This window comes from Mirounga angustirostris, unplaced genomic scaffold, assembly GCF_029215605.1.
Source record: "Mirounga angustirostris isolate CCGP_5_RB_7025 unplaced genomic scaffold, mMirAng1.0.hap1 SCAF_17, whole genome shotgun sequence".
Taxonomy (NCBI): domain Eukaryota; kingdom Metazoa; phylum Chordata; class Mammalia; order Carnivora; family Phocidae; genus Mirounga; species Mirounga angustirostris.
The window spans coordinates 9,714,870-9,742,122 of NW_026991725.1; the positions used below are offsets into that span (position 1 = coordinate 9,714,870).

At 53.7% G+C, this 27,253-nt stretch overlaps 2 protein-coding genes across 4 annotated transcripts; one reads left to right on the plus strand and one right to left on the minus strand.

Moving 5' to 3' along the window:
- Nucleotides 1-1,417: 1,417 nt before the first annotated feature.
- Nucleotides 1,418-27,201, minus strand: MMP28 (matrix metallopeptidase 28). Of its 3 annotated transcripts, none has more exons than XM_045889369.3 (8): nucleotides 26,807-27,197; nucleotides 15,571-15,650; nucleotides 15,167-15,354; nucleotides 10,035-10,259; nucleotides 7,954-8,199; nucleotides 6,510-6,659; nucleotides 6,031-6,198; nucleotides 1,418-5,188 (listed from the first exon to the last, which is right to left on the minus strand). In XM_045889369.3, the coding sequence occupies exons 1-8, from the start codon at nucleotides 26,915-26,917 to the stop codon at nucleotides 4,794-4,796; spliced, it is 1,563 nt and encodes a 520-aa protein (XP_045745325.1). In that variant the 5' UTR covers nucleotides 26,918-27,197; the 3' UTR covers nucleotides 1,418-4,793. The 3 variants fall into 3 exon arrangements, with proteins under 3 accessions (XP_045745325.1, XP_064439475.1, XP_064439474.1); XM_064583405.1 differs by lacking the exon at nucleotides 26,807-27,197 and adding an exon at nucleotides 19,337-19,553; XM_064583404.1 differs by lacking the exon at nucleotides 7,954-8,199 and having other exon boundaries at nucleotides 26,807-27,201.
- Nucleotides 1,532-3,041, plus strand: CUNH17orf50 (chromosome unknown C17orf50 homolog). The gene is made up of 3 exons (XM_064583301.1): nucleotides 1,532-1,565; nucleotides 2,382-2,715; nucleotides 2,822-3,041. Exons 1-3 carry the CDS (start codon nucleotides 1,532-1,534, stop codon nucleotides 3,039-3,041), a joined length of 588 nt encoding a protein of 195 aa, XP_064439371.1.
- Nucleotides 27,202-27,253: the final 52 nt, after the last annotated feature.

The window sequence follows — 27,253 nt, forward strand, 5'->3', positions numbered from 1 at the left end:
CTACCTACTGACCTCCACTAAACTGGGAGATGCCTGAAGAAGAGACCCCACTCCTCACACTTGGATGGAAACCAAGACATTTTCTCCTGTCAGACTGAGGCTCTCCAGAGCTGGGTTTGCATCCTCTAACCCCTCTGCCTACTCCTGTCTCTGCCAACACAGGCCACTCTGAAGGCCCGGAAAATAAAGAGTTCTCCCAAGTATCCCCTCCCCCAGCCCCAATTCTCACACACACATACATGACATTCGGGAGCTACACCCAGCTCTTGCCTGGGCCCTGCTTTCTACTGGACTTAGAGGCATTTCCTGGGCTTCTTGAAGCTAAGGCAATGACCTGGAAGTAAGTGGAGTGGGGAGCCAGGGTGAGGAAGGATAGAGAGAAGACAGAAAGGGGAGGAGAGAACGTAATGATGCAAGGAAACATAATGCTTGGAGTGCTTTCTGTAAGCCAGGTAAAGTCTGGCACTGTGTGACTATCTCTAATTTACAGATGAAGAGACTGAGGGTCAGACAACATGCTGAGGGTCACGTAGCTCTTATATTTATGTGGCGGAGCAGGGATTTGAACCCAGTCTACTGGCGGCCAAAGCCGCCCCCTTCTCCCCTTTAATGCCTTGCCAAGAAGGAAGGTGGAGGGACACCTGGGTTTTAAGTGCTCTTGGAGGCTCTAGAAAAGGCAGCTATTCCTGGGTGGAACCCTAAGGGCAGATGAAGTTCTAGCCTCACCCCTTGTGATCCAACAGGGGCCCTAGAGATCAGACAAAGTTCTATGCGTTCTGGGAACTCTGTCTCATCCCAGTCCCTGATCAGGGGAAGAGGGCAGCACAGCCTTAGGAAGAATGGATAAGCACGGTGAGTGGGGCTGGAAGCAGGGTGGGGACGGAGGACAGGACCACTGACTCCTGTCAAGTGCGGATGCAAACCCAGGGTGGGCCAGCCCACCCATCGCCATGGCGACCCCAGAGAAGAAGTTCAGCCTTTTCTCAGTTACTTGTACAAGCCCTCTTCTTTCTTTTCCCTGAATATTCTTGACATCTGCTTCCTCATCTTCACCTGCTGCTGTTTGGACCTTTGTGTTCTCTGGCCGGGACCGCTGTGACGATGCCTAAGTGGGTCTCCCTCTGTCCTGCAGGGAGACCATCCTAAAACACAGCTCTGAGCATGTCCCTCCATTGGAAAGTTCAGTGGCTCCCCACCCCTGAAGGACAAAGTCCAAACTCCATAGCCTGGCACCCAAAGTCCCAGCTTCCTTTCTAACCTCATTTCCTATTCCCATTTCTCTCGAAAAGTTCCAGTACCCCTTTCTGGCTGTGCACTAAGTCTGGCCTTTCACAACCAAAAGGCTCCTTGGTGTGTTTTCTAATGAAAAGTGCAGCGGACCCTGGTTTTCCAGCTTCAGCAACATCGAAAACTGGCAGAATCTTTGAAACAACTTTATTTGGAAAGGTTTCGGAAGTCTTAGATGAAATTCAGAGGCCCCGGTTACCTCCCTCGCCCCTACCCGAGGTGGTTGTGAAGGTGAAGGGGCACAATGTGTGAAGAATTTAGCACAGTGACTGCATACAGTTGGTGCTCAATACATGTGAGCTAAAACACTAATTGTGTCATTCCCCTTTGTCCCCAACCTCTTTAAACAGGATGGGCGGGGACCAATAGGAATTCTCTTGACCTTCCCACTGCAAACCACTGTGGTGTCTTCCCTGGCCTCATCCACCTGCTTTTCTTTGGAAGTCTAGCTCCCCAGATCCAGCAGAGAGCAGGACAGACACATGGTGGTACCGGGGGGAGGGAGGAAGGTTGCCGAATGATTGGACTCCTACCAGGAGAGGCCAGGTTACTTCCCATGGCAGCCCGGCAACGTCCTGCCTGCCAGGATTACTGTTATGAGTTATGAAATTTGTGCTCTCCATAAAGGCACCCGCCAGAGGGACACTGGGGGCTGAAATCCGGCTGGCAATTGGGGTCAAGCCTGGAAGGAAGAGGAGACACCTTTTTCTAACTGGCTCACTCCTAGGGCAGCCTTTTCCTAACTGGTCTGCCCATGGTGGTGGTGGTGGTGGTGTGTGTCGCAACCTGCTCCCCGCCTCACAGTCGCCCTGGACAGGAACACTATTTTTTCCAGATGGGGACACGGAGCTTGACAGAAGCGACGTGACCTGCCCCGAATCCTCAGCGAGGAAGAGTAGAAACCTGGGAAATGGGGTGCAGCCCGGCGGCCCTGTCTCGCCCGGTGCAGCCCGTGCACACTGTCCTTCAGGCGCCTGCGTTTTTTTGGGGGGGGGGGTCGGGGGGTGTCGGGTTGTGGACAGCAGTCAGGGTGCCCGGCTCTTCCCCGGGGACAGCGGGCCTGCGCTGACCTCCCCCCTCCCCCCGCCCCGCAGGAGTGAAGACCCCCTTGTGGAAGAAGGAGCCGGCCGAGCCGCCGGCCAGCGAGGCGGAGGCTGCCGCAGAGGAGGGGTCGGAGGAAGAGGAGGACGAGGAGGACGAGGAGGCGGCGGCGGCGAGGCCGCGGGAGCAGAGCGGGGCGGAGGGCGAGGCGCCGAGCCGGGAGGCGGAGGGCGGCGAGGGCCGCGAGCGGGGCTCCGTGTCCTACTGCCCGCTGCGCCAGGAGTCCAGCACCCAGCAGGTGGCGCTGCTGCGGCGCGCGGACAGCGGCTTCTGGGGCTGGCTCGGCCCGTTCGCGCTGCTCGGCGGCCTGGCGGCCCCCGCGGACAGGTAAGGGCGCGCCCCGGTCGGGGGTGGGGGCAGGGGCGGGCGGCGGGCGCGGGGCCGCGGCGGGAGGGGGCCGCGCGGGGCACTGAGCGTCCCGGGCCCCGCGCAGGAAGCGGAGCCTCCCGGAGCCGCCGTGCGTGCTGGAGACGCGGCGCCGGCCGCCGCGCGCCGGGGGCTGTGCGCGCTGCGAGATCCTGTTCTGCAAGAAGTGCAGGAACCTGCACAGCCACCCGGCCTACGTGGCGCACTGCCTTCTCGAGCACTCGGATCTGCGGAAGGTGCGGGCTTCGGGGCGCTCGGGGGGCGCGGGGGCCGCCGGGTGCCCCTGAGCGCCCCCGCCGCCAGCCTTTGTGCTCTCTGTCCTCGCCTGACCCCAGCCTCCCCGCCACCACCTCCTCCAGAAGTGCCCCTTCCCAGAGCGCCTCCTCCAAGCCCGCAAGCCGGCCCACGGTCGCCATGGGCCTGCCCACCTGTCACCCAGCGCCCACGCCAGGCTGAGCCCAACATCACCTGGGGCTCTATGCCTCCATGAGCGCCTCCCGAGGGCTCCCGTCCCGGCGGCACCCAGTGCCTCCCGCCCACCGGACTCGCGCCCCAGGCACAGCCTCACATTCATCTCCGGGGTAGCTCAGGTCCTCTGGCTCAGTGCGCGGAGGCATCGCCTAGAGAAACTAACCCCTGGGCTCCCTCACGGCTGAGAAACCTGCCCCTGCCCCTCCAGTCACTCAATAAAGCCTCTAATCAAAATGTCAGAGCCTTGAGGTGGGGGCCAGGTGGCTCCCTTGAGGGGGATAAAGACCCTCCTTCGCCTTCCCCGGGGTTCACGTCGGAGGGAAAAGGGCAGGCGGAGCGCCGCCTCCTTCCATCTCCCCCAGGACAGGGTGGAACAGAGCACTTGCACCCAAGGTCAGTCAAGGGCCATTCCCCCGAAAATGAAGGCTGAGGGCCAAGAATGCCCCTGGGGAGCTGAGGCTTACTCTTGCTAGATCATTCTCCCCTTCCCCTGGAAGCCAGGTCTTGCAGTGTTTGTGCAAATGAGGCACTGGCAGGTGTGGGGGGTGGGGGTGGGGGGAGGACAAGAGAACCAGGTGCTGAAAAGCTGAGACTGGCTGAGGCAGAAGAGAGGCTGGAGAGCTGGTTCCTTCTCCAGGAATCCCAGCTATTCTTGGCCAGCCATCCAGCTCCTGGAACGCTGCGTGTGTGGCCTGAAGAATGGGGCCATTGTGAGCACGAGGCCTCCCCCAGCCTGCAGGGACCCCAGCGCCTGCAGCAGTGCAGCCCTCCAGAGAGGCCCCCACCCTCTCCCTGCCACCCATGGCTCTCCAGCTTTTTTGCTTTTTCGGGCCACCTCTCCCCATCACGATGACTCACACACAGTCTGTAGTCTTGGCTTGGACGGGAAAGAACATTGTTCCAGCCGCTCCAGCATCCGTGCTCTCACTGGAAACCATTCCAAGGAAGGCTGATGCCTGCTTCCGGGCCCACCAGCTGGGGGCACCGCTTTATTCCAGTGGGGCCCAGCAGGCCTGCATCAGTCTCCCTCTTGCTCTGGGTCCTGACCCCCCACCCCGACCCCCACGGCTCTCTGAGGTTGGAAATCCTTGTACCCAACCCACCCAAGCTTCCTGGAAGTGAGGCTTCTCATTTAAAAAGACACAATTCTCCAAAAACTGAGCCAGGGAGGTCCTGAGGAGAAGGAGACAGTCTTGCAAAGTGGTCCCAACCTCTCCATCGAGTTTTGCATCCTCCCTGGCCGCCCAGTGCTGTTGCCTCATGGACAGGAAGTGCACCTTTAGCAGAAGAAACAAAATCCCTGAGGCTTGGGGAGGAGGGTCCTTTGGGAAAGGGCTGGGGGGTTTGAGACCCTTTTTGGCTTCTCCTTGGACTGATCCCACAAAGATCAGTGTCTTAAGAGCACAAAGCAATTCTCCAGGAAACAAACGCAAACTTTCCTGTCTGGTCTTCAGCAGGGAAGCTCGGAGGCTTCCAAGGCAGGTCCCGTTCCTGGGGCAGGGGACACACGTTGGCCACAAGGGCACCAACAATTCACTAAGGGGTGAATTGTTGCAATTGGTGCATCTTCAGAACAGGGAGCCCCCCGAGTTGGCGTGCCAGCAGCCCATCCAGGGCAGCTCTGCGGCCCAGCGGCCCGAGACAGTCGCCCGCAGTCTGGCCTGGTCAAGGCGCCAGTAGCGGTCATCTCTGAAGAAGACGATGGAGCCGTCCAGCCGTGGCAGGGCGCCGCTGACCTCCTCGGGGACACCACCCCAGTCCTGCAGGCCTCGCGGGTAGTAGGGCTCCACCTGCAGTCCATCTCGGGCCAGCACATAGTAGTGGGCACCCTTGAAGAGGATGAGTCGGCTCAGAGGCGGGAAGAAGAGGGCCGCGTCGGGGTGGCGGGGTAGGCCCCCTGCCCGGCACAGCTGTGGCGAACCCCACACTGGCTTGGGGCCCCGGAACCTCCAGCACCGGCTCCCTGTAGGGCATCGGGAGAGCCAGGGTGAGCTGGTGGCTCTCACCCTTTGGTCCTCCACCTCACCTGTCCCCCCAGACCTGTACTCCCCCTCATGTTGGAGCCCAGGGTGGTTAGTATTTGTGGTCATCAAGATGGATCACACAGTACTAATAATTCGTAGGTAAGATGGTCCCACCGGGACTGTTGTGGCCTAGACTTCCAGCAGGTGTCAGCAGAGGGCAGACAGCACAGCAGGAGCATCCGGGGGAGGTGGGCAGCAGGCCCCCTCCCTGAATGGGCAGTGGACCATAGGGAAGGCCAGTCACCACCATTTCTACACATAGTTCTATGAGGGCAGGAATTTTTGTTTTGTTCACGACTGTATCCCAACACCTCCAATCGTGTCTAGTGCATCCAAGGCACTCAGTATTTGTTGGATGAATGAAAGAAACTATTTACTCACATAATAGACTGCATGCTCCTCGCGACATTATGTTTTAATCCTCCTTCCCCAACAAACCTGAGGGATTATTTCCCCCATTCAAGATAATTCAAGTCCAAGTGACAGGCCCAACCTCGCACAGCCAGAATTCCAAGGAAGCAGGACTTTCCCGCTGGATTGCAGAGCTCAGGAGTGGTCCTCTGCTTCCCTTCTAGACTCTTCTCTGCAGCTCTCCCACCCTCTCTCTCTGGGACAACCTCAACGCCCATGCCCTGCAATCCATCCCTGAAGGAACCTCCTGGTAGAGTTCCCTGGGGCCGCAGGTTCAGAATGGAATTGACACCCCTCCCCTCTTTTGACCTTGGACAGAACACCTCCCTTCTCTAGGCCTCAATTTTCTCCTCTGCCCCAGGGCTGGTACCTTTGAAGAAGTAGAAGTCCCCACTGTCCAATGACACCGCAGCAGCCTCAATGTGGGGGGGCAGCCCCGCCCACCTTTCCTGTAGTGGGCGTGGCTCTGAGACATTGCCGTCCGCCGCCACCTCCCAGAAGTGGCTTCCTTGAAAAATGTACAGTCGCTGTTGCCCGTCTGTCCGGAGACAAGAGAGTTGAGGAGTGACCATCAGCCTCTCGCCTTCCTTCCAGGGAAGGTGCTTTCCTAGAACCAGCTTCCCAGACTCAGGCTAGAGGCTGTAGCGTGCACAGCTGGGGCAAAGAGAAGGCGCGCAGAAGGAAGCAGTGTTTTGCTTGGCGTGGGCTTGCTACCCCTGCAGAATGCTTGTGGCTTGGGATTTCTGGATTTATTATTCATAACCCCACCTCGTATTCCAGCTCTGGAGACCCCTGGAGATGTGGGGGAGGAAGGAAAAAGGAAGCGAGGCGCAGGTGGGACCATCTTACCTACAGTGATGGCATCGAAGGAAGAGTGGCAATATTTAGGACCCTGGATTTCGGGGCGCCTTCCCTGTGGTCTGTGGGGGTCCCAGGCCTCAAAGTCAGTGAACAGCTTTCCTGGGAGCTGGATGGCCACGGAGCCCCCCTGGGGCTTCCCTTCATGGGGAAGGAGAGAAGAGGGAGAGCACACACACTGGTTGGGGCATGTGTGGAGGGCTCAAGACCTCCTTTCTGGCTCCTTCCATCATGATCTGGTATGGGAGGCAGGGAAGGAGCGTGGCGGGTGGGGGGCTAAGAGTTGTCCTTGGTTGTCGGTATTATTAACCGTAGCACTAAACTCAAAAGTCCTGTCTCCTCCGAAAAGTCTGGGAAAGAGAACCCTACTGAGCTAAAACTGGAGTGGCGGACCACACAAGAGTTGGGCACTAAGAAGAGCAGAAAGTTCTCTTCCCTGAGTCCTGGGCAGCACAGATGGCATGAGGGCAGAGTTCAGGAGCCCAGGCTGCGATAGTTACAGCAATCATAATAATTACATCACCATACTTCACTTATGAGAGTGAGGCAGAGTCCAACAGGCTTAGAATTTGGCACCAGCTCCTGCATCCTGGTCTACAATTTTCTAGCTGTGTGACCTTGGACAAGTTATCTAACCTCTCTGAGCCCCGTTCTCCCCATCTGTGGACAGACACCTCATGAGTGTGTTAAGTGTCTGGCCCATAGTATACACTCACGAAATAGCAGCTGTTGGCGTACGTTTCTTAGGCTACAGAAACCTAGGGCCAATAGCCCTGTGAGGTAGGCAGGGCCTCAGTGATTATCCCTTTTCTCAGAAGGTAAAACTGAGAGCTCTCCGCGGGGAAATGCTTTGCCCCCGAGCAACTGCTTATCAGGAATGGCACGGTGACTTGAACCCAGGGCTCTGCCCTGCCTCCGCACCAGGCACTCTGAGGGAGCCAGCCGTGGCCGGTTGGGAGGCAGCACTGGCCAGTTCATTCTGGAAGGAGCCGGAGTAGGGGGGAAACCTCGGCTGGGTCTACCTCGAGGCAGAGGCCCAGGCTTGGAGGGGAGCAGGCACCAGCGCCAGCGAGGGGGCTAGGCTGGGGGAGAGCAAGCGGAGCAGGAACGAGGGCTGGGACGCGGGAAGGGGTGGGACGGGGGACTGGGTCTGGGTGGATGGGGCAGCGATGGGAGAGGGACCGCCGAGGCCGGGGTCGGGCAGGACTCTGGGGAATCAGAGCGCCAGGGAGGGCGGTGCGCGGGACCTGGTTGGGATGGAGAGGCCAGGCACGCGGGGCTTTTTTGGATGTGAGGGGAGCCGCGGCTTCGGGATCGCGAGGGACCGGTGGCGGGGAGGCCGGGTTCCCGCGCTTCCGACGGCGGCTCCTGCCCGCCGCGCGGGCGGGCGGGCCCCGGGGGCGGGCGGGGGCCGGGCGGCGGGCCGGGGGCTCACCATACAGGCCCTGCACGGCCAGCACGTCGTCCCAGCTGAGCAGCGCGTCGCGGCCCAGCCTCTTGTAGTAGGGCGCCATGAGCGCGCGCGGCGCCGGCGAGTGCGGCAGGCCGAGCGTGTGGCCGATCTCGTGCGCCAGCACCACGAACAGGTTGCGCCCGCGGCGGCGGCTCAGGGACCAGCGCTCGTCGCGGTCGAAGTGCGCTTCGCCCCGGCGGGGCAGGAAGGCGTGCGCCAGGGCGCCCCCTGCAGGCGGCGCAGAGGGTCAGGGGAGGCAGCGTGGTGTTCATACAGCGTGGGGCCTAACTGCCTGGGTTTCCATCCCGGTTTTCCTATTCGCTAGCTGTGTGACTTTGGGCAAGTAGCGCTCCCTCTGATCTGGAATGGGAATGATGATAATGAGCTGCTTCTTCCTCACGGGGTTGCTCTGGGGATTATAGAGGGATATGTGTATACGAGTAGGTTACATATATTTCATGCCTAGGCCATAATGAATGCTACACAGGAATTATTTTCACAAAGATCTAGGTAGGAATAGGTATAGTGGTTACCCCAGAGGTCGGCACGATGGGACCTTCTGGATGACGATAATGTCGATTCTTGATCGGCGTGCTGGGTGTGTTTATGGGTATGTATAGTCTCTTTAATAAAAAGTATATCTATTTTTGTGTTCTTGCCTTTCTCTCCTGGGGCCCCTCTGTGGGTCTCTACCTCCTGTAGTAGGAGTGAGCAGAGGGAGTGAACTGGATCAATGAGGTTCCAGCTTGTGGCATGCCCCAGAGGGAGCTTATCAGTTACGCAGTTCCCAGGACCCCAGGCTTCACGATTCACTTTCTGCAGGGGCAGGGGTCAGCCAACGGCTCGGTGAGAATGCTGGCCTAGAAGCCTGCTGAGGGCGCTTCCAGCCTTGCCTTCTTGGAGCCCAGGCCAACCGGGACTGACCACCATTAAAGGAGAGCCGCCTGGGGTGTGGAGCGTGGGCCATGTGTGGACCAATACGTGCCTCCTGTTTTGGATATGCCTCGAGCTGTCCGAGCAATGTTAGCCCTTTCCGCTCACTCCTCCCACTAATCCTGGGAGACAGATGGCAGGTTTCAGAGAGAGAACACCTAAACTCAGACAAAGCGCCTGCCCCAAATCAGAGAGCTTTCTCCCAGTCCCGTGCTGTCTTAGCTGCCACACTCCAGCTGAGTACAGGCATGAACATTTCATGTAGATAGCAGGGGTGAAGTGAGTTACATGCAAGAAGACATGTGTTACATGTGGATTCTTGAAAAGCTTAGATTTCTCCCAGTCCTAACCTGGGTCCCAGCAGCAGGGCCTAGACGTGGGCTTTGCTCAGAGTGGGCTTGATGCCAAGTAGAGGAGCGCAAGGGAGGTGAGGGCCCGAATTCCCAGGCCACACAAGGGCTCGAGTGCCCAGCGTGCAGGGGTCTAGTCAGGGCTCCTTTCATCATTAGGGTGGGGGGGGAGGGACGGGGTGGGCGATGCACAGGTAGCCTGCAGTCAGGTTCTGAAGGCCAGTGTTGGGCAGAATGGGAGGAGAGCAGTTTAAATTGCTGCCGCAAGCCTTCAGTTTGGCGGCAAACAGGAGAACTGGCTGGGCTGTGCGAATGCGAAGCCCTTCGGTGGCAGGTAGGGGATAGAATGCCTCTTGCCCTGCGGCAGTGACTGTGGGAGTGGGCGTGGGGAGGGCTGGAGTGGGGTAGTGGCGGCCTCTGGATGTTTTTAGGGTGGTGGTCGGGAGAACACCCACTCTTGGAGAACAGGAGAGGCACAGGCCTGTCTAGAGGCAGAGGACAGATGACCGGACCTCAGAAGCTTCTCCCAGAAAATACTCTGGAATCTACAATGCACTTTCCACGCAGAACCTCATCTGGCCTTCCCTTCAGCCATGTGGCACACAACTGGGCAGAAACCATTGTTCCCATTCTACAGAGGAGGAGACTGAGGGTTCTTTGAAGGTGGATCCAGCTTGGCCAAGGCCAAAGGGAGAGCAAAGGCCCCATTGCCCTCCCCAGACTGCCTCTCCCAGGTGGGTTCCCCTCCTGCCACGTGAGACAGAGCCTCTGTGTCAGCACCTGGGCCATCAAAAGCGTTGCCCAGCCCGTCGTTGTGGTCCCCTTGGAAGAAGGTGAGGCGGATGTCAGCGGGGACTGTGGCTGGGGCCTCCCAGAATTCCAGCGCCGAGACGTTGCTCCACAGTTGGAAGGCGGCGCGCACGGCCCCACGAACGGCCGGCTCCGGGAGGTGCTGTGGCCAGTTCACCAGGCGGTAGGAGAGGTGCTGCTTGTACCACTTGCTGCCTGCCAACCGGAGAGGCCGCGTCGGTCACACGCACCTGCGGAACCCGGGCTGGTCCCCAAGGACCCATATGAGGCCCTCCTCCAGGGAGTCCCAGATTTGAAGGGGAGTAACACAGCCCTTGTCCTGGGAAGAGCCCGTCTGGCTGGGGAGACACTGCTCTCGAGCTGACAGGTCTACCCTTGTCCCAGAGAGGCCCCAGTCTAGTGGCTTGGCCTGGGGAAGTCGCTCGGGGAGATGTGACCTCCGCCCAGGAAAAGCCCCCAACCTGAAGGACTCTCTGGTCTGAGGTCTTCTTCCTCACAGCCTGGGCTGAGCCTGAAAACCGCTCTGCACCTCTTGCTGGCAGCAAATCCCTACCCCTGCCTACTGGGGCGGGGGGAGAGGAGAGATGGGGCCACTGGGGCCCCAGATGTGACCCCTTCCACCTCTCCTCCCCTCACAACCGCCTGCCCTTCCCGTTCCAGTGCCGCAGGACTGCTGCCGACAAGCTACCAAGACCCATTTATTAGAGGTCTTTCCCTGACCCCTGGCCCTCCCCCTCACTTCCTCAGGGACTCTGGAGAGCTCTGAGGTGAAAACAAATAAGAACAAAGGGTGTGTTTTGTCACTCACTGAGATGGAGAGAAATTTTTCCATCTCCACTTAGCTACGAGTTTCTAGTCCTTTGCCCAGAACTGCAGTTCCTCCCTTGGACCTAAGAAAGACTCTGGCCTCTTGCCCAAGCCTCAGGTCAACTGAGTCCCCCTGCAGCACACCCAGGACCAGGGTGCTTAGAAGGTCCAGATCCTGAGTTTTTCATGGGCTATTTCTGAGCCTGGCAAGCTCAGGGGCTGAGACTGTGACCCCAGCTGGAAGACTCACAGCTCCCAGGCAGGCCTCATGGGCCCAGGGAGTGCATAGGTTTCGTGTGATCTTTGGGGCCTCAGTTTCCCAAATGGACCAGAATTCCTGAGGTATGGGTGACAAGTAGGCAAGCCTGGCCAGTGGACACAGCCCTCTCTCTCCTTGGAGGAACAGTTGAAGGTTCGGACAGCCTGCCCTTTTGCCTCGGGGAAGTCCTTGCCTGAACCAGGGAGGAGGGCTGAAGTCATGGAAGTTGGGCCATCTCCTCATCCGACCTCTCTGCTCTGTTCTGGGGAAATTGAGATCGGGTGAAGGGACCTGCCCAGGGTCACAGAATGAGTGAGTAGCTGAGCTAGGCCCCGAGCCCAGGCCCTGACATCTGACCCAGTGCGCTTTCTACTACACCACACAGGTAAACAGGCACATTTGCTAAGACTCAAGGCTTGTAATTTGCCTGAACATGGCTCCCACGGGTCAAAGCAGGGGCTCTGCATGAGCTGAAATTCTCCAGATGGAAGGGAGGGTGCTAGAGAGCTGAGTGCCCTTTCCCTCCCTATTCCCCATGGAAGTGGGGGAGGGGAATGTCTTTTCTCCCACCCTGAGCCAAGCTCCATTCCAGGCAATGCTGCCTTCCCAGGCCTGTTTGGTCTGGCAGCCACCCAACCCCTCCCAGCCAGTGACCAACACTCAGGGAGGGAAGGGGGAAGGATTCTTAGGAAGGGAGGGAGACAAGGAAGGCAGAGGGAAGGCCTGGGGTCCAGAGGTGACTTGGAGGGCTCTGGACTGGCTGGCTCTGGGCATTTCCACACCCTGCTGGGGCTGACCGACTCCCAGGCTCTCCCTGCCCACCTTCAAGCTGCTAGAAGTGTGAGGCAGGTCCTTCTGCCTCTTTGCATTAGAGGGGGGCTTCGCTCAATGGGCAGGAAAGGGAAGGTGACAGCTCGCAGGATAAAAATCCTCTGTGAACGCATGTGTGTGTGTGTGTGTGTGTGTGCACGCAGGCTCGTGTGTCTTTGGAGGAGGACAGGGAGGACAAATAGGTACAGGACTGAGAGAAAATGGTTAATTTTCCTTGAGAGGGGTGGTTGGTGTGCCTGCCAAGAAGGAAGAACCCCCCTCCACCCACCACCTACCCTCACCAGCAGCCTGAGCCCTCTCTCCATCCTCTTCCTCTTAGAGGAGCCTGGCCACCTCAGGCCCCATCCTGAACTCTGGCCCAGGCAAGGCTGGATTCTGCAGTGACCTCTAGGCCACAGAAGCACCTGGCAGTGCACCCCCCACACCCTTGCCCCAAAATCCAAAAGGTAAGAGGGAAAGAAAAGGACATGGGGAGGAGTGGAGACCTAGACACCTGACTCCCAACAGGCAACGGATACTGTGGAAAGAAGCTGGTCGGAATGCCAACACTTCTACTCGCAACCTTACATAGCAAATTATGGAATCTCTCCAAACCTTAGTTTCCTTATTTGCAAAGTGTGGTTGGTAAGACTTACTTGTGGTAAAAATGAGAAGGCAAATGAACTAGAATGTATGGGTGCGGGCATGTGGTGGGTGCTCAGTAAATGCCTACTCTCTTCTCCTTCCTTTTCCACCCCAGATTCACCCCTGGACCCCCTACCTTCCCCCCTAGCTCCTTGGGGGACCGAGGGGGATTGAAAATCTCCCCCGTAAGCACAGAGGGGACCAGACACTTGGAATGAGGTTGCCAGATTTAGCAAATAAAAACATGGAACACCTGGTTAAATTTGAATGTCAGATAAATAACAAATTTTTTCTCTTTTTTTGGTATAAAAGTGAGCACAAAACAATGATTTGTTGTTCACCTGACATCCAAATTTAACTGAACGTCTTATATTTTGTCTGGCAACCCTACCCTGGAACCCGACTTCGTCAAGAGAGCATTTGCCCACAGAGTAGACAGTCACTGGCCTAGAAATCCACATCATTTTTAAAGCCCCCACCCGTGTTCTGGGGTTTCTCACATGGGGAATCTCACTCAGTCCTCCCAGTGATGAGAAGGCCTGGCCACACTCTGGCTATGTGGCCCTGGGGAAGTTTCCTAAGCTCTTTGTCCCTTAGTTTGGCTCTCTGTAAAATGAGGATAATGATGGTCCCTATCTCCTAGGGTTGTTATGGGATTACCTGACTTAACCCATTTAGAACTGCACTTGGCACATCATAAATGCTCAGGAAGGGTCAACTGTTAAGAATACATTTTCCAAAGGAAGGCATAGGAAGTGTTCAGTGCCTGCCAAGCATACAGCTCCTTTCTAGGGAAGGTCTTCTCATTCAGTGGGTGAAGGAAGTCGAGCTGCTGTGGTTCAGGTTATGAACAAGAGAGAAAGTCTCCATCTAACCTGAGCCACTGCTGTCTGGACCAGGGATCAGGGTCAGACAGTGACATGGGGCTAGGCTGGTAGGGCAAGGCTACCTGCCTGGGAGATGCCTTAGCTTGAATCTCTGTTCCAAATGGATGCTCCAATTTGAACGGCACCAAATAGGTTCCATCAGCTACTCCCATGAGAAGATGCTGCCAGAAGGTAGTATCTCTGGTGCTCAGGTTGTGCCCTGGATGCCCAGGAGGCATCATCCCAGTTCTCTGGGGGACCACCTATAGCCTGGAAATGCCACTGCTGAGACTGGGTCTGGAGCCGCCCCAACTTCCACAGCAAGCCCCCTCCCCTTGGTGATCAGGGCCCATCTCTACTTTGCAACCAGAAAGAGCCTATGTCTTAGATGAGGAAATGGAGCAGTGACACACTGCTGAGCCCAGAGCCCCAGCTCCAGGAATGCTGTCCCAGCTCATGCTGCGCCTCTCTGTTCTACCTCTGTGGTCCAGAAACACAGTGGGATGCAGAACATGTTGACACCAAGGACTTCTCGACCCCAGCATTCAGATCCCATCACTGCCATCCTCCAATAGCTGAGGGGAACACCCACAGCTTCCTTATGGACTAGCGAATGTATGGGTGCGGGCATGTGAACCTTGTGTTCTGTTCATAATGGATATTGTTGCTGCAAGTAGTTAATGCAAATTAAAAGAGACAATGGCCCAAAGTGCTCGCGGTAAATTTGATTATAGATGAAAACCTGACTCAACAACCCCATCTTGTTAGAAGTCCTAAAAACTGCAGAAATCAGATCAGAGAAAATTAGACTTAGTACAAAGAAGATGTTAAAATTACACACAGTAAAACTCGTTATTGATGAAGAATTGATAGAAGAATCAAATCTTCAGAAATCTTAGGTCTGTAACATTTGACCCTGGAAGATTGGATCTGGACAAAAAGGAGGAAGAGGAGGAGAAAGAAAGATAAAACCAAAACCACAAACGGAGAATCACAGCAGCAGGAACCGTGATGTATAAAATGAGCAGTGATGAAATGTCCAGAATAGGCAAATCCATAGAAACAGAAAGCAGATGGGTGCTTGTCAGGAGCTGGGGAGAGGGGGCGGGGAGAGGGGGAGGGGGGAGAGGGGGAGGGGAGTGACCGCTAAGGAGCATGGGGTTTCTTCTGGAGGTGATGAAAGTGTTTTGGAATTAGATTATGGTAATGGTTGCACAATTCTGCAAATATACTAAAAAACACTGAGTGGTACACTTCCGATGGGTAAATTTTATGGTATGTGAATTCTATTCCAATAAGGCTGTTAAAAGCGTGCTACAGACAAAATAAAACTGATCAGTAAATCACATCTTTGTTGAATAATTCTTATGATGAAAACAACTTTGGGAAAACATAAAGCAAAACATTGGCAACAGTTTAACTGCCCTGCATAACTAACTGATCAAGGAATTAAGTGGGCTTGATGGGGCTTGCTGTGGAAAACATCGGCATAATAAAAATCCATCCATTTTGGTGTAATTCTGATTTAAATGTCTGTGTTCACAAACATGGCCCTCCACTTGAGGGGTTCTGTTCACCCACTGCTCTCCCCTCTCCCGCCCTAGGGAAGAGGATACCGACAAAGCCCAGTCCGAGGCTAGGCTGGTTTTTTTCTCTGGCCACGGGGCTTCTGGGTGTTGGGAATCCTGGCTTAGGTAGATTTCAGCAGGGCTCACCTTGCTTTGCAAAGCGTTTCTTACGCCTCATTTTGGCCCGGCGTCCAGCAAACAGGGCACTGACCCTCTCAGTCCAGGCCACCTGACTGTCTGTGTCTGCCACCCCACAGCGGGGCCGCGTCATCTGGCGCAGGGTGGCGGGGTCTAGCACACCGCTGATGGGCAGCTGAGATACCCTCTGGAACTCCCTGTCAGGAGGAATTGAGATAAAGGACCACAGTGGGAGGGTGGGTGGTGGGGGTGAGGGCAAGGAGTTTCCCTGGAGACAGCAGGAGGCTGGTGGCAGGGTTGGTGGGGGGAGCAATGGAGCATGACCCTTGGACACAGAAGGGAGGCCAGCCATCCAGGAGGAGGGAAGAGGCGACCCAAGCTTGCCCTCTGGCACCCCCAAATCCCCCACATACCTGATGGCATTGCTGAATCTTGCCGCGGTGAGGTCTTTGGGGACCTGCTCACTGAGATATCCGTACTTCTCCAGGAATGCCTGGGGGAGAGAGGAGCGTCAGCTTTCCCACGGTGTGGCACCCTTTCCCCTCCCTTGGTCTCCGAGGGTCCGTGACACATGCATCATGCCCAGTCTCACCTTTGTCCCAGTGAAGTCTATGAGCTATAGGAGAAGGAGTCCTGGGACCAAAGCCAGAAGGACGTAGGCTCCGTTCCAGGCCACCACTGACTACCTTGATGGTCTTGGGCAAGTCACTCAATATTTCTAAACCTTAGCTTCCTTAATTCTCAAACTGGCCATGGAGTCCCTACCCAGAGTATTTCATGGCATCGTCAGGGATCTAGCAGGGCATGCTGGACAAGTAGAATTAGGGGCTCTGGAATCACGGTGGCCTGGGTTTAAATCCCAGTTAGGAAGCTATTTCTCTAAACCACAGGTTCCTTATCTGTAAAAGGGACTTAGAAACAGTATATAACTTACAGGTTTTTTTGGTGAAGCTTGATCACAAGTGACTACAAAGCACTTAACACGGTGCCTGTCACCTAGGAGGGTCTCCATACAGAGCAGCTTTTATAAATATAAATATGCACTCAGCTCTGCTCCTGAAACATCTCCCCTGTCTAGGGAGTTACCCTGTATTGATCAGAAGTTGGGCTGGTCACCCGCAGGCTCTGCCATGTCTGGCTTGGGAGTTAGTTATCTTTCTATTCTGGTTTCTTCCTAAACAATTCACCTCCTCCCCAAAGCAGGTATGTTTAAGGCCCTATGAACAACAAATGCACTTGCCCTCAGCTCTATGGTTTGTATAAAAACTTGGCTCCTTAGAAAAGTAATTTTTGGGGTGGTGCCTGGGTGGCTCAGTTGGTTAAGCATCTGCCTTTGGCTCAGATCATGATCCCGGGGTCCTGGGACCGAGCCCCACATCGGGCTCCCTGCTCAGTGGGGAGCCTGCTTCTCCCTCTGCCTGTCATTCCCTCTGCTTGTGCTCTCTCTCTGACAAATAAATAAATAAAATCTTTTTAAAAAATAGTGTTAAAGTAGTTTTGGGGGGAAGCTGGCTGGCTCAGTTGGAGGAGCATGTGGCTCTTGATCTAAGGGTTGTGAGTTCGAGCCCCACATTAGGTGTCGAGATTACGTAAATAAATAAATAAATCTTAAAAAAAAAAAAGTAACTTTTGAATTAGAAACCTGCAACTTCCTCTTTTCATTCACTCATTTGTTAATTCATACAAGGTACGAGGTACACTGTCAGGTCCAATGACCAACAAGACTTGTGGATAGAGAGACAGTAGCAACACAGATAACAAGTGAAGGAGACAGTTTGGATGCTATAAAGAAAAGAAACTGGGTGATGTGATTGAGAATAACTTTAAAAAAAAATATTTTATTTATTTGACAGAGAGAGACACAGCGAGAGAGGGAACACAAGCAGGGGGAGTGGGAGAGGGAGAAGCAGGCTTCCCGCGGAGCAGGGAGCCCGATGCGGGGCTCGATCCCAGGATCCTGGGATCATGACCTGAGCCGAAGGCAGACGCTTAATGACTGAGCCACCCAGGCGCCCCGATTGAGAATAACTTAGCGAGAAACTTTCCACCAGGGAGGTCAGGGAAGGACCCTCTGCAGAGCTGATATTTGATGTGAGTCGTGAAGAGTGAGAAGTAGCTGGCCATGCAGTGAGGTGGGAAAGACTGTTCCAGGCAGAGGAGGAGCGAACGCAGAGCCCTGAGCTAGGAACCGTGGTGATGTGTCTGAGGGACAGAGGAAGGCTAGAGCACAGTGAGTGTGAAGAAGCAGGACATGTGATGAAGCCACAGGGAGAGAGGCAGGACTGCCACCCAGGGTAGGAAAGGGGAGTTTTAGTTGAGTCCTGATTCAGGTGGGTTAATTGTGAGGACTGAAAGAAAGAGGAATCCGGGATGGCTCCTCAATGTTCGCCTTGGATGGTGAAGCTAGAGACAGCATAAGGAAACCAGAGGCGGGCCAGATGGGCGTGGATGCAAGTAAGATCCACGCGGTGATGTCAAGTGGCATTAGTTGTAGGATCCCAGAACTCAAGGGAGAAGCCAGAATCTTCCAGCATGTGGATGATGTGATGGCGGTGGACCTGGGTGTCATCCCCTGAGGAAGTTACTGTAACTGGAGAACATCTCATGGCCCAAATGCCTTTTTGCCACCACGTGCCCTCACACACCTGGAAGCTGCTCTCTCCGTGACCACGTGTGTGGAGGCCAGTGGTGAGAAGCGTGCGACTCATCGTCCCTACCTATCACCAGCCCTACCCTTCGGGGAAAGCATGCACTTGGCTCCCTGCTTGCCCTTGTCCCTGAGAAAGCCTCATCGATGGATTAAAAGAAATGTCACCTCGGCTGCTTAATTCCTATACAGACACACATCGTCTCTCCTTGTTTAGCCCTCCTGGCTGTGTTACCTATATGGAAATAATTTTCTGTCTTCCTTGTTCTCTTACTCACTTTCCTTTGCTGCATTTCTTGAATCAACACCAATCACAGCTGCTGCCTTGAGGAAAAGGTGCAAATTGAGAACAAAAACTAGACACGAAGAGCCAGGATGGGCAAGCTCCTAAGCCTTTGCAAGTATCCAGTCTTGGCTTTGTGAATTTCATTATATCCGCCCTCAGCGGCTTCCACATCCTCTTCTCAATAAAGCCACTTTCCATAAGGAACCCTTATTCTGGACAACAGACCACTTCCCAAGTCCATTTCATTATTTTTCTACACTAATTTATTCGTATTTCAGTACTATTTTCTTTTTTCCCTTTCCAAATGTGCACTATTTTGGGATGCATAATGGATTAAAGGAGTTCTAGTGGCTTAATCTGGAAGACCATTTATTGCCCAAAATAGTATGGCATCATGGAATAGCCACTGGGCTTGGAATCAAGAATCTGTTCCCAACCCTGACTCTGGGTGGCCAGAGACAAATTACTTAGCATCTCTGAGCCTTCCGTTTCTTCGCCTGCAATGTGAAAACAAGAATAACCCCCACAGGATTCTCAGAAGGATTTTTTTTTTTAAAGATTTTATTTATTTATTTATTTATTTATTTATTTATTTATTTATTTATTTATTTATCAGTCAGAGAGAGAGAGAGAGCGCGCACGCACAAGCAGGGGGAATGGCAGGCAGAGGGAGAAGCAGACTCCCTGATGAGCGAGGAGCCCAATGTAGGACTCAATCCCAGGACCCTAGGATCATGACCTGAGCCAAAGGTGGATGCTTAACCATTGAGCCACCCAGGCGCCCCAATTCTCAGAAGGATTAAGTAAAGCAATGCCTATCAGCATACATAGTAAATAATAAACAGTTGATCTAGTTGATTTACCTTAGTAGAAAAATTAACAGACTTTTGGAAGGCAACCCGTCTATAGGACGGAATGGCTCGGAACAAGGCAGTTAGAGCTCTGTTCTCAATTCAGGTGCTCTATCTTAAACTTGCCCCGCCCCAGCCAAGTGCCTGATTCTCTTCCTTGTCTCCTCCCCTTCCCTTGGTGAGGATGTTTAGAATGGCTTTCTAAACGAAGTCGGAAACTCAGTGTCCCCTTTGAAGCCGATTTGCTGAGTGACTTGGGAGAGACCGGGTCACAGGCTAACAGGCTGGCACTCCCTGTGCTCCTCCCCCCAAACCCACCCAGCCCTTATCAGAAAGTTGGCTCCGGTTCTGGAACTATGAAGCCTTGGACAGAGCAGAAGGGAGGGGATACTGACTAGTGGCGTCTCCTGTTTCCTGGCTGGGCTGCCGTGTCTGGTACTTTGGCAGGCAAGGTGGACTGGAGGGCAGGATGAGGGTGGAGGCCTTTTTTAGGGGTCCATCAGAGGGGAAATCCTGGGCCTCTCTTCCTGACTGGTCTCTGGCACCCTGTGGGTTGCAAGGCAGGGCCGAATTCCCAGGAGGCAGTATGAGCACGTGAGAATGAGAAAAATAAATTTTAAGAATTTGACATTTTATATTTCCACAAAAGCCCTGAAGTATTTTTTTAAGATTTTATTTGAATAAATGAATATTTTAGAGAGAGAGAGAGAGCGCGCGCTCGCACAAGGTGGGGGGGGGAGGGGCAGAGGGAGAGGGACAAGCAAACTCCCTGCTGAGCAGAAAGCCCGATGCGGGACTCGATCCCAGGACCCTGGGATCATGACTTGAGCTGAAGGCAGATGCTTAACCGACTGAGCCACCCAGGTGGCCTGCACTGAAGTATTATAATAGCAATTATCAGAACTTAAGGATTCCCTTACACTTATTTTTAATATGAACATTTGTATTTTAATATGAACACTTTAAAATTACGTATAGGAAGAGGCCCTTCATATCCTCAGTGCTGAGTGCCCTGAAGTTCTGTTGAGTGGAGGCAGAACCACACCCTCGGCTCCTGCAGCTGTCCCTAACCCTCTTCGGTGAGCCCATTTGCCAAGCCTCAGTTGCCCCTGCAAAGGTTACAGAAGTGCCCTGTCTGCATGGGGGAAAGAGCAGAGGTGGGGGGCCAGTGACACGTGGTAAAGGGATCCCAGAAAGAGACACAGGACTAGGAGGTAGAACTCCTGTTCTCATTCCAGCTCGACCACTAACGCCTTGGAAGAGTCATTTCCCTTCCAGGCTGGAGCTTCCCCAGGGCTTGTCCTGTGTTCTCTTAGGGACCCCCTGAGCTCTACCTGGGGTCACCCCCACTGCCCTGCATGGAGGCCGTGTCCTGGCTGCTCCTCTCTGCCTTGCGGTTCCAAACACCAGGTTTTCTCTTTGCCCCGTTCTCCACCCATCCTCTCTCCTGTGGAGCCCAAGGCTTAAGCTGAGTGGAGAGGAAGCTGGAGGACCGTGCCCCTTCTGTGATTCACCCTGCTCAGGCCTAAATCTTGTGACAACCTGCCTCTCCCACTTGGTCAGGGCTGGGGCCACTTCCCTGGGGAGTCGCCTCTGAAAAGTTCTGGGAGTGGCTGTGGTGTCTGAGTAAAATGAAAACGGTTCTCCCTGTGACCCAGAAAGCTGAGTGGGATTAGAACTCTGGGGGTTCTAGTCCCGCATCTGTCTTGACTTGCCATGGGAGGGTATATAGAGCCCAGCCCATTTAGTGCCCGAGGGATGGGGAAATTTCTGGCCATTTCTGAGCAGGGCAAGACTAGCAATGAGGTGTAGCAAAATAAATTGAGGCCTGAGTCAAGAACTCTGAGTCACTGGCCTGGCAGAGCAAGAGCCCTGGGCTGTGTCTTGTTTTACTCCTATGCTACTAAGAACTGTGTGTTCTTAGGCAAGTTCTGTCCCTCTCTGTGCCTCTGTTTATTTCTTTTCAAAAATATTTTATTTATTTATTTGAGAGAAAGTGAGCATGAGTGAGGGGAGGGGCAGAGAGAGAAGGAGAAGCAGACTTCACACTGAGCAGGGAGCCTGATGACAGATGACACGGGGCTCCATCCCAGGACCCTGAGATCATGACCTGAGCAGAAGGCAGACACTTAACCGACTGAGCCACCCAGGCACACCTGGGCCTCCATTTCTTCTTCCATAAAATGAAAGGGTTGGATTAGAGCTAAAATGTACTCCAGCTTCATCTATTATCATAGCCTTGCCTCTGCAACTGATTAGCTGTGTGAGCTATGACAAAGTACTTAACCTCTCTGTGCCTCAAGGTGTGACATACAGGTAAGAACGCCTTAGCTTTCCCACAGGAGTGCCGTGAAAATCCAGTAAGAAGATAAGATACCCTGGGGAAGCTTTATGACGGTTGTCCCATTAAAAAGCTATAGTCACAGAGCTTTATTGCCGGAAAGGAATTTTGTTAGGTAAGTCTGGGAAGGGCAGCTCTCAGTCTTATGTCTCCAGAGTGCCTGTGACATCCTCCTTATCAAAGAACTGCAGGAGCAAAACTGAGAGAGAAAATCTCCAGCAGACTCCCCCATGAGCTGACGCGGAGCCTGACACGGGGCTCGATATCACCACCCTGAGATCATGACGTGAGCTGAAATCAAGAGTTGGATGCAGGGGCACTGGGTGGCTCAGTCGGTTAAGCGTCTACGTTTGGCTCAGGTCATGATCCTAGGGTCCTGGGATCGAGTCCCATGTCGGGTTCCCTGCTCAGTGGGGAGTCTGTTTCTTTCTCTCTCTCTCTCTCTCTCCCTCTACCCTTCCACCCCTGCTCATTCTCTCTCTCTCAAATAAATAAATAAAATCTAAAAAAAAAAAAAAAAAGAGTTGGATGCATAACCTACTGAGGCACCCAGGCGCCCTGAGACCAAGAATTTTTCAATTGCAAAATGGCAAGATCACTCAAAAACCATGTTGCTTTACCTATGGCTTATTCCATCTCATGTTACATTTCATTATGATTATAATCTTTCCATAGTGACTCTATGTGATTGTCTTTGTCATTCAATACATCTTGAACACTATTAGCCAAGTCAAGATGCAAGGGATGATAGTTGGTGTTCTGCCTTGGCGTGTTCTATATATAAAAATATGTTTCCGGTAATCAGGAACACAGCGAGTCCTTGACTAGTATAGATCTTTTAAGAGTCTGGCACCTTTGAACTTCACAATGACCTTGCAAGAACATAGGCAGGACGGGTGTTGCTAATCCCATGTTAAAGATGAGGAAAGTAAGTCTCAGGAGAGCGAGCAGTGTCTTGCTAAAGGATCCTAAGTGAGCAACAGAACCAGTACTCGAGTTCAAATTTCCTGACATCTATTCCTGATGTCTTATTTTACATTCAAACAAGTGACTCAGAGGCTTTAAACTGAAGGCACAGGGGCCAGCCTGCTCTCTCTACTGGGGAGATCATTCTCAAATGAGAAAAAGGTAAAACAGGGGATGTTTCTAGCTGGATTCCTTCTGTCTCCTCTGTAAGCAGGTCCAGGGCCAGAGCAGAGGAAAGAAGCTGCTTAGGTGGTGGACTCTGGCTTTCAGTAGAGGCTGGGCTCACATCTCTCTTCACACCCCAAACAGGTCATCTGACAAGTCACAGGTATTTAACGGGACTCAAGCATGTTCCTTTTGCTCTCTGGCTCCTGGGTTCTACTGAAAGCCCCGGGACAGTGGGACCAGCTAGGACCCTTTCCCTTCATTGGGGAAAAATGCCTCCCCTTCCCTCTGTCTGACTCCCTTTATCTTCTCCTCCTTTCCCTTGTTCCTAGTCTCATATTCACAAAGTTCTGTCTGGGTGTAGCCTAGATACCTCTTGCTGTAATTACCCCCTCCTTTTATTTTTTGTCCTTAAGGAAGTTGGAAAAGATCAGCGGGTCAGTCTCCGTCCAGACCCCTCTTGTACTTTTTCTAATGCCAAATAATCGTACTGTATGGACCCATGGTCCTCACTACACTTGCAGGGCTAAATTTAGGGCACAAAATAATGCCCTAACCAAGGCCGGATTTAGGGAGAGTTGTCCACCTGTCTCGCTACTATAGTCCTGTTTCCACTACCCAGCTTTTGCTAGATCCCTTAGTTTTCAAACTGATTTGACAACTGCTTTTCCACCAGCTCATGGTCCTCTGGGACCTTCCAGAGCACCTTCTGCACTTCTATTCACCCTGTACCCGTGAGTCACTGCACTCAGCTCTTGGGAACAGCATTCACACCCGGGCTTCTGGGTTTCTGACTCACAAAAGTAAAATGGATGGCTCTGGGGTATGAGAAACAGACACTGCATCTGTGGGTGGATACTCCACAGAAGCTGCAACATTTCCCTGGAGAGACAAACTGGCCAGCTCCTTGTACTCGCACACTGAGAGCAGCTGTGCAGATCTGCGTAGACCACTGAATGGAAGGTAGGTCCTGGACATACCACCTGGGTGTTTAAAGAAGGTCCAGGGGAAGCACAGTAGGTAGATCCCTTGGGACAGTCCGTGTCACCCAAATATAAGATAGGGCCTGATTGCGAATGGGAGGGGGGCCTAGGTGATGATGTCATTCATTAACTCTCAATCTTGCAACTCAGCAGTGGAGGCCCTTCCTACTCACTAGTGTCATGAGCAGTCCTAGTTTTCCCAAGTGGGCAACAATGAACTTGTTCATAATGCAGCTTTGTAAGCGGTCAGTCTCCTCCCCGGCAAAGCCCACTTTGGAAAATGCTCAACTTTATTATTTTGTATGCCTGCAAGGGACACACACAGGCACAGGGATACACACAGAGACCTGGGAACACAGACACGTGCAGACAGACAGACACGGACACCCAGGCAGATGAAACGTACGCACGCACACAGGCGCAGGCATACAAACACACCAAAGCCAAAGAATGTTAGCATGAAGAGAGTCATTTAAGGAGCTTGGCTCCCTTACTCATAGAGGAGGAAGTCCTCCTGCTGCAGTGAGGGGACTAGCTCAAGATCACACAGCTTGTTTTTATGATTTCTTTCCTTCTCTGTCCTGAACTCTGAACTTTGTCCATGAGCTCTGCAGGAGTGCTATGCTTTGCTTAGGGTCTAGCTCTCTGCGCCCAAGTCAGGGAATTAGACCTGAGCAAAGAGCCGGGGTGATCATGGGGCTCACTTTGTGTGGTTCTCTTCTGTGGATGGTTGTATTTCCCCAAATGACCACAATAATACCTCCCATTCCCATGCTCTTCTTACAGTGACTTCAATGCTCCTGCCACCAACTGTAGGGTCTGCGCTCCCTCCCCTTGACTGGAGCTTGTGACTGCTCCAGGCAGTGGGGTACAGCAGAAGCAATGCTACGAAACTTCCTCATCTCACTTATGAAGAGGATAGGGCTTCTGCTTGCCCTCTCTCTCACCCTATCGCTCTCTCTTGGAATCCTCATCCTGGAGACCCAACCACCATGTTTGGGCCCAAACTAGCCCACCTGGAGAAACCATGTGGAAAGGCCCACGGGAGAGAATGGGGGCCCCCAGCTGACAGCCAGATAGGTGAGTAAAGAGCTTTTAGATGATTCCATCCCCAGACATTGTAGAGCAGAGACAAGGTGCCCTCATGCGCCCTGTTTGAAATTCTGACCCACAGTATCTATGAACATAATACATGTTTGTTTTACCTCACTAAGTTCTGGGGTAATTTATAATGTTGCCATAGTAACAGCAACACCATCTCTTAGGAATGATAGCTCTGTGTCGCCTGTTGTCCAATGCTGAAAATAGTTGCCTTACGTATTTTGTCCTGTGCTATTGTTCTAGGAGAGCTAGTCACTGAGCCAGTACTTTATTTCTTTTATTTTTTTTACAGATTTTTATTTATTTATTTGTTTGAGAGAGAATGAGCATGAGAGGAGAGAGGGGCAGAGAGACAAGCAGACTCCCCGCTGAGCCGGGCTCGATCCCAAGAGCCCGAGATCATGACCTGAGCTGAAGTCAGATGCTTAACTGACTGAGCCACCCAGGTGCCCTGACCAAGCCAGGACTTTAATCTGAAGCTGTTCTCTAAAATAATGATAAAGATAATAATAACAAGAATATTAAGAGCAGCTTCCTTTTATAGATTTTCCATGTACTAGAGCACTATGCTGAGCATTTTACATACATTATCTCAATGAAACCACACAGTCTTATGAAATAGGCATTATTAACCTCCATTGTACGGAGAAGAAAACCGAGGTTCAGAGAGATTAAATGATTCACTTATGGTTTGCACACACGTCTGTCTGACACTGAAGCTCATGCAATTGACCATTTAAAGAAGCACATATAGACATACTAACACCCCCGATTTGCATATATATTCATACATATGTACATGCATAGGCATATAGAGACACATACACATTTCCAGAGTTTTTAATACTTTTAAAATATTTCTTGTTCTCAGAGCTAAAAATCCCCTTCCCCCAATTATGTTAAATAGACTGCAAGAGACTCAATCTGCTTAGTATTATGCTTCCCAAGCACACCCCAAGATAAAATTCTCTCCATCTGGGGCCACCACAGGCATGGGCGGCAGAGAGATTGTCTCTGTTCTCCTGCCAAGGATTGCCTGGGACCCGGACTTGGGGGGAGGTGGGGCGGGACTCTTAATAGGACTTGGCTTGGTAGACGGAAGCCTTCTCCTGGGGCCATGAGGACCATGCACTTGATGTTGTAAGATTCTAAATTCAGTGAAACAGAGTGATTCCCAAATGTGCAAAAGCAGAGAGCACAAAACAAGAGACCAGTGCCTGGAAGGGGAGAGTGTGGCCCCCATTGTTGAAACACGGTCATTTCCAAATATTCCAGAATAGTGGTGGGAGCTGGCTGCCAGAAGGAAGAGCCCTTCAGTGGGGGCTTCTTCATTCTAGAGGTTTCTTAGATTCAGCATGCCTCTTCTAGGGAAGGGGAATGGGAGGGTACTGAGAAGTTCTGGGCTGGCATTTTTAGGGCCGGAATGAAACACTTAGGGAGCAAGAGTCTCAGGGCCGAGCACTGGGCTCAGGAATTTAGAACTCCTTAAAATAGTGGAGACCCCAGTCCTAATCTTGAGAATAGATAAGAACACAGAGATGCTTCTTTGGGGGAAGAAAGAAGTGATACGTATTATTACAATCACCTTTATCTGGAAAATAGATACCCCAAGTGGATCCCCACCCCTGCCTCCAAAGACCTCACCTTGTGCAAACTACAGCAAGCAGCTGAGTCCCGAGGAGGGGAGTCAAACCAAGACCCTCCACCTCCCTGCCTCCTTTCTCAAGTTCAGTCCTGAAGCACTGTTCCAAAGCTCCTTAGAAGCAGTTCTTGAGACTATAGAACTCTTACCCATTTTACAGGTTAAGAAATTAGTCCCGAGCTTGGACGCTGCCTTGCTCAAGCTGGTCAGTGGCAGCACCAGCCCAGTGCTGTCTCCTGTGTCCGGGGCAGTCTGTGGTATCCTCTCCACCTCACCAATCTAGGGGGCTCCGCAGCCTCTGGGAAGGCTCGGGACATCGGATGAATGAACTGCCAAGTCTCCGCATCCTAGGCGGTGAGGAACAGTAGGTCTGCGCCCAACTGGGGTGCAGGGGCTACCTCTCTCTCAGCTGTTGCCCGCCTGTCCCATCTTGTCGCTCCCTCCTCCCCCCCCTCCCCGCCCTGTCCGGGAAAATCAATGCAAATCCGTGTGCCTGTGTGGTCCCAGCACTGGCACGGGGGAGAATGCTCCCGAGGCTCTTTGTGTGCGGACGGGGAGAGGGTAACGCAGATCGCCGGCTCAGATGAGCCGGCTGGGTGGCCTGACTGCAAAGTTCTGGAGGGTCTCTAGCACGCGGCCCCCACTCCGCCCGCCGCGCATCCTTTACCTCCGCCTCCCTGCGCAGCTCCTGGCCTCGGCGCTCGGAGAGCTGGGCGTCCAGGCCGCCCCACAGCAGCAGCGGCAGGGCGCGCAGCAAGAGGCCGACACGCGCCGCCATCTCGCCGCCGCTCCCGCCACCCGGGCGCGGGCGCGTGGGGAGCCCCTGGGCGCCGGGCTGCCGGAGGCGGTCAGCGGCGCCCTGGGCCTCGCGGATGCGCCAGCTCTGCGCCGCCCCTCCGCGGAGCGGGAAGGGCCGGGGGGGCTCGCGGGTGCCCCGGCTCCGGGCGCAGGGCCGCCCCTCTGGGAGCTTCGCCGGGAGCCGGCCCGAGGTAGTGCAGCCCCGGCAGTGCCTGCCCGCGGGTCGTCGGCCGCGGGACCGGGAAGGCGAGGGAGGAAGGGAGGGAGGAGGGGCGGGGGCCGGGCACTCCGGCCCCACCCACTCCGCTCCGCCGCT

What these genes read in the sequence shown, in the direction of transcription:
- CUNH17orf50 (XM_064583301.1), top strand. Translation starts at nt 1,532, where the DNA reads ATGTGTGAAGAATTTAGCACAGTGACTGCATACA. An exon ending in TAGCACAGTGACTGCATACA is followed by an intron (nt 1,566 to 2,381) that starts GTTGGTGCTCAA and finishes CCCGCCCCGCAG; the next exon opens with GAGTGAAGACCCCCTTGTGG. An exon ending in CTGGCGGCCCCCGCGGACAG is followed by an intron (nt 2,716 to 2,821) that starts GTAAGGGCGCGC and finishes GGCCCCGCGCAG; the next exon opens with GAAGCGGAGCCTCCCGGAGC.
- MMP28 (XM_045889369.3), bottom strand. Translation starts at nt 26,917, where the DNA reads ATGGCGGCGCGTGTCGGCCTCTTGCTGCGCGCCCTGCCGCTGCTGCTG. An exon ending in AGCTGCGCAGGGAGGCGGAG is followed by an intron (nt 15,651 to 26,806) that starts GTAAAGGATGCG and finishes TCTCTCCCCCAG; the next exon opens with GCATTCCTGGAGAAGTACGG. An exon ending in GGCCGTGCAGGGCCTGTATG is followed by an intron (nt 6,660 to 7,953) that starts GTGAGCCCCCGG and finishes TTCCCCATGAAG; the next exon opens with GGAAGCCCCAGGGGGGCTCC.